The sequence below is a fragment of the Sinocyclocheilus anshuiensis genome, unplaced genomic scaffold (assembly GCF_001515605.1).
Source record: "Sinocyclocheilus anshuiensis isolate Anshui unplaced genomic scaffold, SAMN03320099.WGS_v1.1 scaffold740, whole genome shotgun sequence".
NCBI lineage: Eukaryota > Metazoa > Chordata > Actinopteri > Cypriniformes > Cyprinidae > Sinocyclocheilus > Sinocyclocheilus anshuiensis.
Genome location: NW_015554112.1, coordinates 157,737 through 171,450, shown reverse-complemented (window position 1 = coordinate 171,450; position 13,714 = coordinate 157,737). Strand labels below are relative to the sequence as shown.

The window sequence follows — 13,714 nt, the reverse complement described above, 5'->3', positions numbered from 1 at the left end:
TTTTTTTTTCCCGGGTCTCTTTTTTTTTTTTTTTTTTTTCATTCTACAAACAACATTTCTTTATTAGATGGTTCTCTGGAATACTGGAATACTCTGGATTCTGATTGGTCAAAAGAAGCATTCTATGGTCAAATATTTTAGTAATGAGCGCTACAGTGTTTAAATGACCAGTACCAAAAAAAACTATTTCCTACCGTTCAAAAGCATCTGTAATATTGTTCAAATGTTTTTGAAAGAAATCTTTTATGCTCACCAAGACTGCATTTATTTGATCCAAAAAAACAGTAATATTATGAAATATTACAACTCAAATGAACCATTTTCTATTTGAATCTTTTAAAATTCAAATAGTAATTTATTCCTGTGATGGCAAAGCTGACTTTTCAGCAGACATTGACAGTGTCACATGATCCAAGAATAATTCTAATAAGCTCATTTGGTGCTTGACAGCCTTTTTGTTGTTATTATCCATGTTGAAAACAGTTGTGCCTCTTAATATTTTTGTTGGAACCGTGATGCTTTTTTTCAAGATTCAATTCAATGATCAACCTAATGTGTCCTTGCTGAATAAAAGTATTGAATTCAAAATAAAAAACGTAAACTTTTAAATGGTAGTTTAAATCGCAGTGCTAGTCTCTCATATCACTTCACGATTCTTCTCACATGTTAAAATAATTCAGTCATTTTATTTATTTATCAGTCCCATTGTAATAAACCCTAGAAGATCTTGATCACCCTGTTAGGGTTTATTTTGTTTGTTATCATGCACAAATCTTTTTCCTTTGCATTTGCTGTACATTAAACTCATCTAACCTGCATATTCACATTTTTTTGGTCCGTTTTTTGAATAATTTGACCCTGCTCCATCAGCTGCTGACATCCACAGGCCTACTTACACAGACACGCATTCTGATGCCATCATTGAGCCATCATCACTCACACTGTCATGGAAAACTGAGTTGTGGGTGGTTCTTTTGTTGCTAAGTAACCATGAATCCATATATGGTGTTGCTTCTCATTTCTGTTTCTTCTTCTCTTTCTTAATCTGTGTTGTGTCTTACTTCAGTGGTCATGACGCAGATTATTGTGCTTTGTTTACAGCTGTGTGTATGTGCGAGTTACTTTTGACTCTTTTCCTGCTGAGCAAATCCCACATCATTGCACTTTGCGATGATGTAAACAATTGATTTCACACCATAAGCTTGTTCCGCCACTTCTGAGACAAAGCGACACACTCCATACAAGATACTAGCTTGAAAACAGTTTACAGGAAGAATGAAAGACATCTAGCTGTCTCGGTCTCAACGTTCCTGGCTCTTTTGCTCTCTGAGGGTGTGAAGCTGTTGGACAGGTTTATCTTTGTTATGAAAAGGACGGAGAGTGAGAAAGAGAGACAGATCAAAAGAACGAGAGGGAGGGGAGAAGTGGAAATTGGATAGCTGCAGTGAGGGAGGAGGTGGGTGATGGGGTGGGTGGGGTTTTTACAGCGTGTTCAAACGCAAACAGCCCAGAAAAGCACATTTATTACATTAGTGGTGTTTGCCAAGGCCGGCGGCACTATAACTTGATTTGAATCACTAGTACTTACTAAAAAAAGCAATTTAATATGTACTAATACTTATTAAAATTATTTATTTAGTGTATTTTACATAATTTGAGTTGTTGCATGTTCATGCTAGGAGAAACTGAAGAATATCCATTAAGTCGGATGGTAATTTTCTTTTAAAAAACATGTAATGGCAAACTTTAAAACGTTTGTTTTAAAAATGATTGGATGATTGACAGCTATAGGTGGGGATGCATTAGCATTACAATTATAAGGGCAATACTACCTGAGTATTTGGTGATCCCAAGTATAGAGTATATGGAGTAGTGTTGTTATTGTTAACAAAAAATAATTAAAAATCATTTTCTGTCATTGAAATAAGGCTGAAATAAAATAAAATGTATATACAAGATGAAATAATAATAAAAAAATAGTGTTTAAAATGTTGCCTTGGCAATAAATGAAAGTATTAAAATGAGTAAAATAACTGACTAATAACTAATAAAAAAAGACAAAGCACTTAACAAAATTACTAAAACCAAAACTAAAGTGGAAATATAAAAAATACAATGAGGTCCCTTTGGGCCAGTGAGTAAAAGCAACCACTCAGATAACCCTAGCAACCACATAGCAACGCCCTCATATCATGACTTTGTTCACGTGTTCTTTTACACATTTCTTTATAAGCTTGTCAGTATGTAGTAAGAAGGGAGTGAATGTACGAGTGTCAGGACGAGTGTATATGCTTCATGAGAGCTAGCAGAGGAAGGTGGATTAGGATCAGAGAGGGAGGGAGAGTAAGATAAGAATGTGTAGAGGAGACATCTGAGAAAGATCTGATAAAGAGGACTGAGATGGTGAGAGAGACAGCTGAGCTGCAGAAGTGCATGTGAGTGAAAGACCTGGAATCAACAGAGAAAGAGAGAGAGAGTTATCAGGGCTGAGGTAATCAGTGCTCCATGCACATGATGTGAGTGTGTGTGTGTGTGTGTGTGTGTGTGTGTGTGACAGCTCAGTCTGCTTCCCGGATGCATGTGTGGTTACAGGGCAGTGCGGGACTCGTGGGTCTCTGCACGCTTGTTTGAAGTCTGTGTTTTAAGTGTGTGGTTGTGCATGCTTGTATTTGCGCATACATTGTGTCTGCCTGCTGTCTTGCTTGCCAGGTAAGAGACATTCACATGGTGTCTTAACAATTTAATTAATAATTATTTTATATTTATATAATTCATATATATATATATATATATATCAATTTAATGACATCAAATTGGTGTGACAATCAATGTGGTGTAACAATTAAGTACAAAGTAATAACTTATTTTCCTAATTTCTTGAATACACAAGTATTTTTAAAACTATTTTATTACAAATATCATGAAATATTAAATCATAAATATCTATATGTTTTTGAGGAGGTGCAGCACATGACATTTTACAACTTGGACTAACCTTGCCTTCTCAATAAGTCATGTTTTATGATGGGGTATAATATTGTTTCCTGTTTTTGTTTTGCTTTTCATTTCTGTTTTCATATTAGTTTCACTACATGAGTTTTATTTGGCTGAAATACATTTTTCAAATAATATAAAGCAGTGAAGCAAGTTTTTTTTTTTTTTTTTTTTTTTTTTTGAAAAAAAAAAAAAAAAAAAAAAAAAGTAAATGATGACAGTATTTTCAACACACACACACACACACACACACACACACACACACGTACACACTGCTGGGTCGATTTGACAAAAGGGTCAATGACAAATAGGAGTGTCCATGTTATAGCAAAGGAAAAATCTTTAAAAATCTATTTTAAAATGCATGTGCCATTTTTTGATATGTAGTCTTTGAATTAAATACATTTTTCAAATAATATAAAGCAGTGAAGCAAGTTTTTTTTTTTTTTTGTTTGTTTATTTTATGTAAGACACACTACCATTCAAAAGTTTGGGGTCAGTAAGATTTCGTTTTTTTAAAAAATACTTTTCAGCCAGGATGCATTAAAGTTATCTAAAGTGACAGTGCTAACATTTATAATGTTACAAAAGTTTTCTGTTTTAAATCAATTCTGATCTTTTGAACTTTCTATTTATCAAGTATGCTGTAATAAAATATATAATCTGTAAGAAAAGGGTTCTGTGGGTCAGATATGCAGTAGATCTGTTTAGATGGTTTAATCTGTAAAGATCTGTAAAGATGGTTTATTTCAGGGTCATTTGTCAGGTTACTGTTGCTATTAACAGTAACCTGACAAATGACCCTGAAATAAACCATCTTTGTGTGTGTGTGTGTGTGTGTGTGTGTGTGTCCTTGAGATAAGTCAGACATGAAGATAGAGCGGCTCTGTTTGTCCAGGGTGGGTTTGACCTTTGACCTTTGACCCAGGGGTGGATCTCACTTTGACTCTCCTCAAAGCCTGGCCATTACCACCGTGACAACAGCTCATATTCTAGAATTATTAGAATGGGAGTGGCAGTCGTGAGTCGTTAGCATATTTTGCAATCAAAATTGAGATATGAGGTATTTAAGCATTAAACATAATGCTGTAATTGTTTAACAATGGTGGATATTATCAGTTTGACTTTTCACAATAGATAAAGTCATTTTGGGCAAGAAATTTTCATGTCTAAATATATGAAATACTGTTTCCGTTCATAAACTGCAGCGCATGTGCCTGTTTTGAAAGTGAATTGTAATTAATACTTTGCCTGAAGTTTCAAGAAGTGTGTATAATTATGCAGAAGGACAGGAAGAAATACAGAGGCTTTTTATGAGGTGTCGTCTGTCCCCTGTTGGCTATAGTGTCGTCAAAGGGGGTCATTCAGGAACAGAGAGGACAGACTGAATTACATCTAACTGTGGAGAGCGAGCTGTCGACTTTACAGAGCACACGTTGAGAGGGGGGATGGTTTGGAAGAAGGGAATGAATGTCTGAATTGTAAAGGGGACAAAAGAAAAGAGACCTGAAAGGGGACAGACCAAGAGAGAAATGCTTTTTTGCATTTTCCCAATTTAATATAAAATAATGTCATTACAAATTGTTGTTGTGATCATAATAACAATTATATAATTGTTTTAATTTTATATTTTTGTAACTTTAATTCATCATCATTTTTTTCCTCTAAACTCAAAAACTTTTTTTTTTTTTTTTTAAGTAGTATTCTCCAGTATTTGTATGTGAGTTTTTCACAAGTTATATAAGGTCCGGGACCAAGCATATTCTGTAAACTGCTCATTCCAGGAAGAGTTTTTATGTTGTTTCTGTGTTCCTGTCAAAGCAACTGAAAAACAGATCAAACAAGAAACATTGAAGGAATTATGGAAGGAGGTTGTCAGTGATTGTGAAAGTTTGAGTGGCATCCCAGGACGTCATGAAGAGGTTTTTCTAGTTCCCTTGCAAACAGCTGGGTTAAGTCATTTCCCACACTCACACATTCCTCATCGATCAGAGCTGTATAATCAATAACCTGTCTGTGAGGCTGTGTGCGTCACGGCTTCTTTGTTGACCTTGTGTCGCTGATAAAGTCCTCACTCAGTCTGGGACTTTAGTTCCAATGCCTAAAAAAACGGTGTCAGTGTTTTTACAGAAACTCAGTCTAGACACTAAATGTTTGTTTAGAGAAAAAAAGATGTGGTTTGTTTCACAAATCAGTATAGTTTTCACGTATTTAGTCTGTTCTGTTTTGAAAATAAATGAAAGAAAATGCAGTATGTTGGTCTCATCTGTGCATATGTGATCTTTGATTTCAGGCTAAATCGTGGAGGAAGTTAAAGACCATGGTGCATTGCTCTCCATTTGTGGTTTCATTTAAGAAACTATATCCTTGGGTTCAGCTCGCAGGCCACGCAGGTAAAAACAAATTCTCCTTCCTGTATTGCATCCTGTATCCTGATTGCTGCCCATCATTTTGGACTGATGAAATGAACGCTGTTTTTGCCTCTTTGTGTGTAGATCATTTCCAGGCAGGCGAGTATGGGAAACTGTTGAAGAAGTATTGTGAATGTGAGCAGCAGTGTCTGGAGAAGCTGATGAATGACAACCTCCGGCCGTTTGTACCTGGTTACTATGGTATTGTGCAGCAGAACGACCAGGATTACAACCTAATGGATGATCTGCTGACTGACTTCGACTCCCCTTCAATCATGGATTGCAAGATGGGAAGCAGGTGAAAAAAAGCTTAGAGATTAAAGAGAATAGAGATGTTTGGATTTTTTTTTTACAAAGATCTTATTTGTTAAAACCGCCCAACTCCAAAACCGCCCTAACCAAACAAACTAAATGTATAGTAAAGAATAAAACACACACCAGTTTTTTTTTGCAAAACTTTGTCTCAATAATTTTCTCTTGTGTTGCTTTCAGTTTTCCATTGAACCTTGTCTGTCATTAAAGGGATAGTTCACCCAAAAAATTTAAATTTCTGTCATTATTTACTCACTCACATTTTGTCCCAAACCTGTATTAATTTATTTCTTGTGCTGAACACAAAAGACGATATTTTGAAGAATGTGAGTAACTAAACATTAGCTGGTCCACACTGACTTTTACAGTAGGAAAAAATTACCAGCAACTGCTTGGTTACCCACATTCTTCAAAAATAACTTTTATGTTCAACAGACGAAATAAACTAATTCAGGTTTAAAACAACTTAAGCAAATGAATGGTATAAAAATGAAACACTACTGAAAGACAGATGACAGAATTTTCATTTTTGGTGAACTATTCTTTTAATGTTAGTAAAACAACAAAACACAGAAAAAATCTGCTCACTGCTCTTGACTGATGAACTTATCATCAGTCAGTTGCTTTAAAAAAAATAATATAATTGTAAAAAAAAAAAAGTATAATTGATGTATAGTGTTTTATTTTAATATTTGTTCATTCAATTTCTTGAATGCTACTGCTAAATGCTGTACCTGAAAAATAAAGCACTATTTGTTTTATTTGTATATTATGTGTATTTGTAATGTATATCTTTGTTCTTATTTTGTAATAACAAAGATAAAATAATGACAAAGATTTTTATTTTTTCTCACTTTGGCCTAAATGTCTGCCATTGTTTTTTTATTTTATATTTTGTTAAGGTGTAAGAGGTGTTATGTTTCTGCACTCTTCCATTTTTAGCAAATTAAGAAAACTTTGTCTAAAACAATTTTTGTGATGGTTTGTATTTTTTGTGCTCTGTATGGAACATCAGTGCCTGTTTAAGTGATGAACTCCATTACTTGTGTTTGTTTCAGACATGATAACAGACGTTTTATACTTGTGCTACAACTTTTTGGCCTGTGCTACAAAACTTTCAACCTCTGTAGCACCAGTGCTATGTGAAACAAAAGTTAACGTACAGCCCTGCACACGCACACATGCAGAAGGTGGCAGAGTGAGGTTGACGTCACAAACTGATGTGTGAAGGCTGTGGTGTGATTAATTGGGTCTTTTTACCACAGGACATACCTGGAAGAAGAGCTGGTAAAGGCCCGTGAGCGTCCTCGTCTTAGGAAGGACATGTATGAAAAAATGGTGGCTGTGGATCCAGGAGCGCCCAGTCGTTTCCACAAAAAATGTTTCTTGACTACCGGATCATGATTTGTGAAAGATCATGTGACATTGAAGACTGCTGAAAATTCAGCTTTGACTTCACAGGAATAAATAACATTTAAAAAATATATTAAAATACGAATCCGTTATTTTAAATTCTAATTACGAATATTTAATTAAGAATATTTCACAATAAAACTTTCTTTTGTATTTTTGATCAAATTAATTAAGAATATTTAACTAAGAATTAAGAATAGTTAGGATTATGAATATTAATTAAGAATATTTCATAATATAACAGTTTTTACTGTATTTTGATCAAATGAATGCAGCCTTGGTGATTATAAGAGATTAAAAAAGTCTTAGGGGTGTGTGTCTATATATATAGACATATATAGTATTTTAAGAGATACAGATAACATCATTAATAAAACAAAATCTATTTATAGATGTGATTAGTAAAACCAATGAGATGTTATCTGTGATATAGGTATAAATGGTGACTTAAAGTAGTAAATGTACATCATAGCTACTTTCCTGAATGCATGTTTGCTGTTTATAGATATGACATTTACAAATTTGCACTTTTTTGTTACTATTAAAAACAAGAAGCATTAACATGAGCTCAACTCTGTTCACACTCTTTGTGTTTCTTTTTAGAAAGCAGATGGCACATGCAACACCAGCTTTAAAAAAACCAAACATAAGGAGCAGGTGATGGAGGCCTTGAGTGACTTTGCGGATGGAAACACACAGTTACTGGTACGTTGCTTCAAAGGAAATGGACTGTTTTAAGACTGCACTGGAGCTTTTATTTCATTAACTTTAGCCAGTGACTTTCCTGTTTTATTTGATAATCATACTTGTGAAAAACAAATAATGTTGATTTCTCTAAAGTGCTGTTCTGACCTTCAGTGACTTTTGTCAAATTAAGAAATAAATGAGAGGCCCTGCTACATTATTACTGTAGCTATAGCTGACAGGTGTTACTATATTTAAAAAAGCACAAAAGATAAGGACAAAAATTTTCATTAAAATATTATTTTATTAAGTGAATTCATTAATTTCACTGGACAAATATGTGACCCTCTCTGTGAAATCCAGGCTAAAGTCTCAAAATCTAATTATGAGATAAGTCTCAAAGTTTGATTTCAACCATTAATTTCACTATGATTTAAATCTTTGACATGGTCTTAATCAGTCAATATTAAAGATATCAAGGTTACATTTTCACAATGTTCTTTACCTTATGAAGGATGATTTTATGTAGAAAGTAAATCACCAAAAAATGACTTTAGCTGGGTTTTCACAGCCAGGGTCACATATAGTAAATAATTGTATACCTTCATTTATTTATTTTTATGGGGGAAGCAAATTCATTTTCCATAATTTCTAGACCTATATTGTAATGTACATACATATGTTTCTGGCTATAATTTACAGTATTTTTATACAGAACTTTCAGGTGTTTCTGCAATAGTGCTATATTATGCATTTTGGCAGCACTGGGAAGCTGTATTAACCAATCAGGATCCAAGAACTGGCAATGGCTAATTACAGTTGTCTTGAACTTTTTTTTTTTTTCCTTCAGAGGAGTTATCTACAGAGGCTGGAGGAGCTGAGCAGCGCTCTAGAGACATCAGAGTTCTTCAGGACACATCAGGTGAGGAATCTGTTCTTTCCATGTTGTGAAATATTTCAAATCAATTTTATCTCTGGAACACAAGTAGTCATGTTTCATAAGCTTAAAACTTTGCCCTGTAAACTGTTCTGTCTCTCATCAGGTGGTTGGGAGTTCTTTGCTATTCGTGCATGATGCTTCAGGCCTGGCCCGAGTATGGATGATTGACTTTGGTAAAACCGTCCCACTGCCACCACCCCAAACCCTGGACCACCGCACGCCCTGGGCCGAGGGAAACCGGGAGGACGGCTACCTGTGGGGTCTGGACAACCTCATTCAGATCTTTGGAGACATGCTGCAGGACGTGACCTCACCCTGATGGATGCACAGAACGTGCCTGAGCCCGAAGCATCACGTGTAGGGACACGTTGATGGAGGGAGGCACACAACAGGATATTAGTCCTGAGATGAGTGTGCTCTTGTGCTGTCGGAGAGATAAAAAGCGAACAAAATATGAGTGGAAAAACTCAAGCACATTTTGTCGACAAGCTCACGTCCTTAATTCTTTTTTTTGCACGTGTGGTGCTGCAGATCCACAGAAGCTCCACCACAGTCAAAAGACACAGATACTGAACCCACACAGACTTGAGGAGCAACAGATGAGAAGAAACTATCATTTTAAGGGCGCACAGCCATGATTATTCTTTTAAGAATATATGCTACGTTCACTTGTTTTTTGGGGGGGGGGGGTTACCTACAAAAATGATGATAACACTATCAAACTGGAATGTGCTTTTTGTTTTGTTTTCCTTGTAAATTTTTCTTTGGGTTTCCATGGTTATGTAAATAGTGCTAATTTTATTTTTTTTTTATATATTATAATAATTAAGGTTTTTGATTTAATTTTGTTTTATTTCTGTAGTCTAAGCCAGTGGTTCCCAACCCTGGTCCTGGAGGCACCCCAACACTGCACATTTTGCATGTCTCCTTTCTCTGACACACCAATTTCAGGTCTTGGAGTCTCTACTAATGAGCTGATGATCTGAATCAGGTGTGTTTGATTAAGGAGACATGCAAAACATGCATTTTTGGGGTGCCTCCAGGACCAGGGTTGGGAACCACTGGTCTAACCCATACCTCATTTATTTCTGAAAGGTGGTCTAAGTGCCAAACTACAGGCCGACTGCCGCTTTTTTATTTCCTGTGGTCGTCTAATCTTGATGACACATGCGGTGTATGATATTTCCATGACTCTCTCTTCTAAAACGGATTGGCGTTTGTCAGAAATAAGGTCGTAGAGTCAACTTAACTAACCGCCCAAGACAATGAGGATAGTTAAACCCTACCAAGATTGTACTTTATTGATGAGAAATAGATGCAGTGCTTCTTAAAACTAGCCTTGGTTACATAGACACACAAGCTAACAGGTATAATTGATAGACATATACACTTGTTGCTGGAACAGCTTGTTCACACTTAGTTCATTGGTTTTTAAGGTAACCAATGAGTGACTGGCCTGTTTGCAGTGTTCGTCAGATGGGTTGCTTTCTAGGTTAGCCAAATGCATGCAAATTTAGATTAAGTTTGAGAGGTTATCCATCTTTATGTGGACCAACGACTATTAAACTGATTTTTTTTGGTGAGTTTTGTGAGCTTTTGTGTTGGTACACGCAGCAGAATGACCTCCAACCTCAGCTCTTTCCACACCATAGCAGGCACTGTGGAGTTCAGCTTCATAGTGATCATAGCTTATTTGCATGAAGAACAAATCTGATGGTTAATCTCTCAACTGTGGTGGAAAATTTATTTTGGTGTGCATGAGCAGATTGTAAGTGTTAGGGCCACTGATGTCATCTCATTGCTGATACGCAGTAGTTCTCAAATTAGGTGCTGTGGTCAGCTTTAAAAAAAGACGAGCAAAACATTTTCCCATCGTCACTTCATGTTTGCTTCAGGATGTAACTCTGAACTCAGAGTAACTCCGATATAGCCATGAAAAGATCATATCCTCTTGCACATCCACATGCAATATCACAACCATTATATTAAAGTGATTACCTCACCTGGATACTTTTTGTTGACGTTAGTTTACAAAACATGATGTTCTACCACTGTGTGTTTTTTTTATCTTACAGCTTTAGAGATTGTATTTTCTGTCTTGAACGGACCTGCACACTGTCTGTTGGTGTGTCTGTCAACGTTCCAACACAACATTCCAACCGTCAGTATTTCCCCATCTGACTCTGGAAACAGTGAACTAAATGTCTCACACATTCTTTTGGAGATCCACTGCATTGTTTACAAATTATACAAAGTATTGTGAGTCATTCAAATTGTTGAAATTGGTTTCTAGCTACCGTACTGCATGTTTTAGATGACATGTTTTATATTGGAAAGAGAACTGGACAGTGTGATGCCTTTTTGAGTTGTCTCAGTCCATTTAATACAGTTTGAGACAACAGTTTAATTGCAATAGGGACATGCTGAATGCCTGTACTTGCATCACCTTGAATCATTGTCTTGAAAGCCAATAATATAATACAATAAACTGGAACTATTATTGTATAACATACTGTGTTTCTCCTGTTCACTTCCTGATTCACCATTACTAAAAGAAATGATCATCAAAACACTACCATACTGATTGGATTCAGTTAGTTTTTTAAAGAAATTAATTTACATTAAAGTGAAGTTAAAATGACAATCACTTCCACAAAAATTTTATCATTTAGTAATTGCAATGTCTTCTGGTCCATATCCTTTCCTTAGGAAGGTGTGCTAGACACTGATTAATGTAACATAAAAATGCTATACATATTTATATATTTTGCGATTGTATTGTGGAGTGCCACTTTCATAAACTTTTCTATATTCCTGATTATATAATGGTAAATATTACAATACCATAGCACAACAACAGTGATCAGCAATAATGATAAGCCTAATACAATAAAAAGAATAAGGCCATATAGAGCGGAGGTAAGAAGTGGATTATCCTTCACCTGAAATGTTTGTCTTTTCATCCTGAAATGTGAGGCAAATGTTTGATCACAATAATTAGGAACCACAGTTTCCACAAATCCCTTGTCACTCGATTGGGATGTTCTCTTTTATTCTGGACGGCAAGGGCAGTGACTGTAACATCGAGCATATTTTGCAGTAGCCTATTAAACATGTATTTATACTGATTTCATCAGGCTCCGAAAATTCTTCAAAAAGAACACAAAGAATGGCCTTCTCAGCTGCCATAGTTGCTACTCTTGCGTCATCAGAACAGTGTGTTCAACGCACCACCGTTCCCGTTTAAAACGTTTTGCACCGTTTTGTCGGGGCTGAACGCAGCTCTGGAGTAAAGGCTGCTGAAAATTCAGCTTTGCCGTCACAAGAAAAAAAATGCATTTTAAAAGATATTAATAATGAAAGCACTAGTCACATTAACCTGTAATACTTCACAATATTACTGTATTTTTAAAATAAAATAAATGCAGCCTTGGTGAGCATAAGACACCTCTTTCAAAAACATTTTTAAAAGACACAATAAATAAATTCATTATATGGAATAAAACATGAGTGAGGAGCCAGTTTTGGACATTTGGACATCTTCCTCAAGTTGCACAACAGAAAGGTTCTGAAACCGCTGGACGACATCAGAACAGCTGAACACTTTGTTCTATTACTGAGGGTCATCAGTAAATGACATCTGACTTACATCCTCCGTTCAGTTTGTTTGTCCTGAACCGAACCGAATGTTCAGATTAGTCAAGAGGATTACCTCATACTGGTCCTCATGTCAACAAAACAGTTAACTGTCTAAATGCTGTTAAATACAACAGTCAAAACCATTTAAATTGTTGCACAAACTTGAGAGCTAGCAGACACCACAATTACAAAACAGAAGGATTTGAACCACACAATGAGAAAATCTAGCAGTTTATTCTTTAAAACCACTTTTGTTTCAAAAGCTTGTGAAATATATTTCAAACCAAACTACAAATAAGAATCTATCTCTGTAACCATTCTTCATTGTGAAATCCTAATATCCTATGCAGTATAATTACCTTATTCTGCATCAGTCTCTTAGGTTTAAAGAACCAACTATCACATCGTATTTCGCTCAGCACATTTAGAAACACTCGAACTATAGCGACACCTAGTGGATGAGGACTGAAAATACAGGTGTGCAACCAGCTCCTGTAGAAGAGTCTTCGGTGTTCTTGATCAGCTCATCTGTGTGTTGGTGAGGAGCAGCAGTGCTTGTCCTGCCAGACCATCCTGTATGCCACCAGGAGGAAGCACGTAACGCGTCCCATCGCTGGCTCTCTGAGGGTCCATCTCCTTGAGTTGACAGTTGCTCTGTGTTACCAGCTCAAACTTCCACAGCTGGTAACGTAAACTCTTCCCCTGCTTAGCCAGAACAAACACCTCTTTAATGTCATCGGTCGGCCAAGAGACAGAAGCCTCATTCTGAGAGAGATGCAGCCAGGGAAGTGTGACGTCAGGGGGGAAGTGTTCGCTGTCCACGCACCCCTGTCTTAAGCCTAATAATATACCTGGATAAAGACAGATATTATTAGACTGAAGAATTGTTTCGTCATATAACTTTGTAACATAGCTTTCAACTTATTGAGTTTGTTAATTGTTTAGTCTCACCTGAGACGACTGCCCAGTGGGCTTTGTGGCCATTGCGTAAACAGGGCTCATGATTAAAATCCTCATCATATCTGTGCCAGAGCTGTCAGGAACACAACTACAATCTTTCTAAATAGATGTCATTCATTAAACAGTGTAATATGCACATGGCTATGAATATGTATTATGTTTTATTTGATTATGTTAGCACTTGCAAACAGAGTTGGCAGTTGAGAGGTCTAGAAATAAAATAAAAAATAAAAAATAGTTAATTCAGAAAACAGTGAACAAAACAAAAAGAGGCCAGGAGGTAAAATAATAATAATAATAATCAAAAATAAATAAATAATGATAATAATAATAAAATGTTTCAGAAAAGTGATAAAAAAAG

At 35.8% G+C, this 13,714-nt stretch overlaps 2 protein-coding genes and 1 long non-coding RNA gene across 11 annotated transcripts in view; 1 reads left to right on the top strand and 2 right to left on the bottom strand.

The window, feature by feature from the left end:
* The window catches only part of itpkcb (inositol-trisphosphate 3-kinase Cb), a 13,036-nt gene extending 3,470 nt beyond the window's left edge, over positions 1 to 9,566 (top strand). The window contains 6 exon segments of the mRNA XM_016462155.1: positions 5,288 to 5,387; positions 5,490 to 5,703; positions 6,983 to 7,151; positions 7,698 to 7,835; positions 8,665 to 8,736; positions 8,858 to 9,566. Coding sequence (XP_016317641.1) covers positions 5,288 to 5,387; positions 5,490 to 5,703; positions 6,983 to 7,151; positions 7,698 to 7,835; positions 8,665 to 8,736; positions 8,858 to 9,073 — 909 coding nt within the window. The 3' untranslated portion in view covers positions 9,074 to 9,566.
* Positions 9,447 to 11,269, bottom strand: LOC107669774 (uncharacterized). Its single transcript, XR_001632033.1, has 2 exons — positions 9,826 to 11,269; positions 9,447 to 9,617 (listed from the first exon to the last, which is right to left on the bottom strand). It is a non-coding gene; the product is annotated as an uncharacterized LOC107669774 (long non-coding RNA).
* A 1,339-nt stretch (positions 11,270 to 12,608) lies between these two features.
* actmap (actin maturation protease) overlaps positions 12,609 to 13,714 on the bottom strand; it is a 9,341-nt gene continuing 8,235 nt past the window's right edge. For all 9 annotated transcript variants that reach the window (XM_016462162.1, XM_016462166.1, XM_016462160.1 and 6 more), the window contains 2 exons: positions 13,345 to 13,415; positions 12,609 to 13,244 (listed from right to left, as the gene is read on the bottom strand). In XM_016462162.1, the coding sequence (XP_016317648.1) occupies positions 12,913 to 13,244; positions 13,345 to 13,415 (403 nt within the window). In that variant the 3' untranslated portion in view covers positions 12,609 to 12,912. The remainder of the gene's footprint in view (positions 13,245 to 13,344; positions 13,416 to 13,714) is intronic.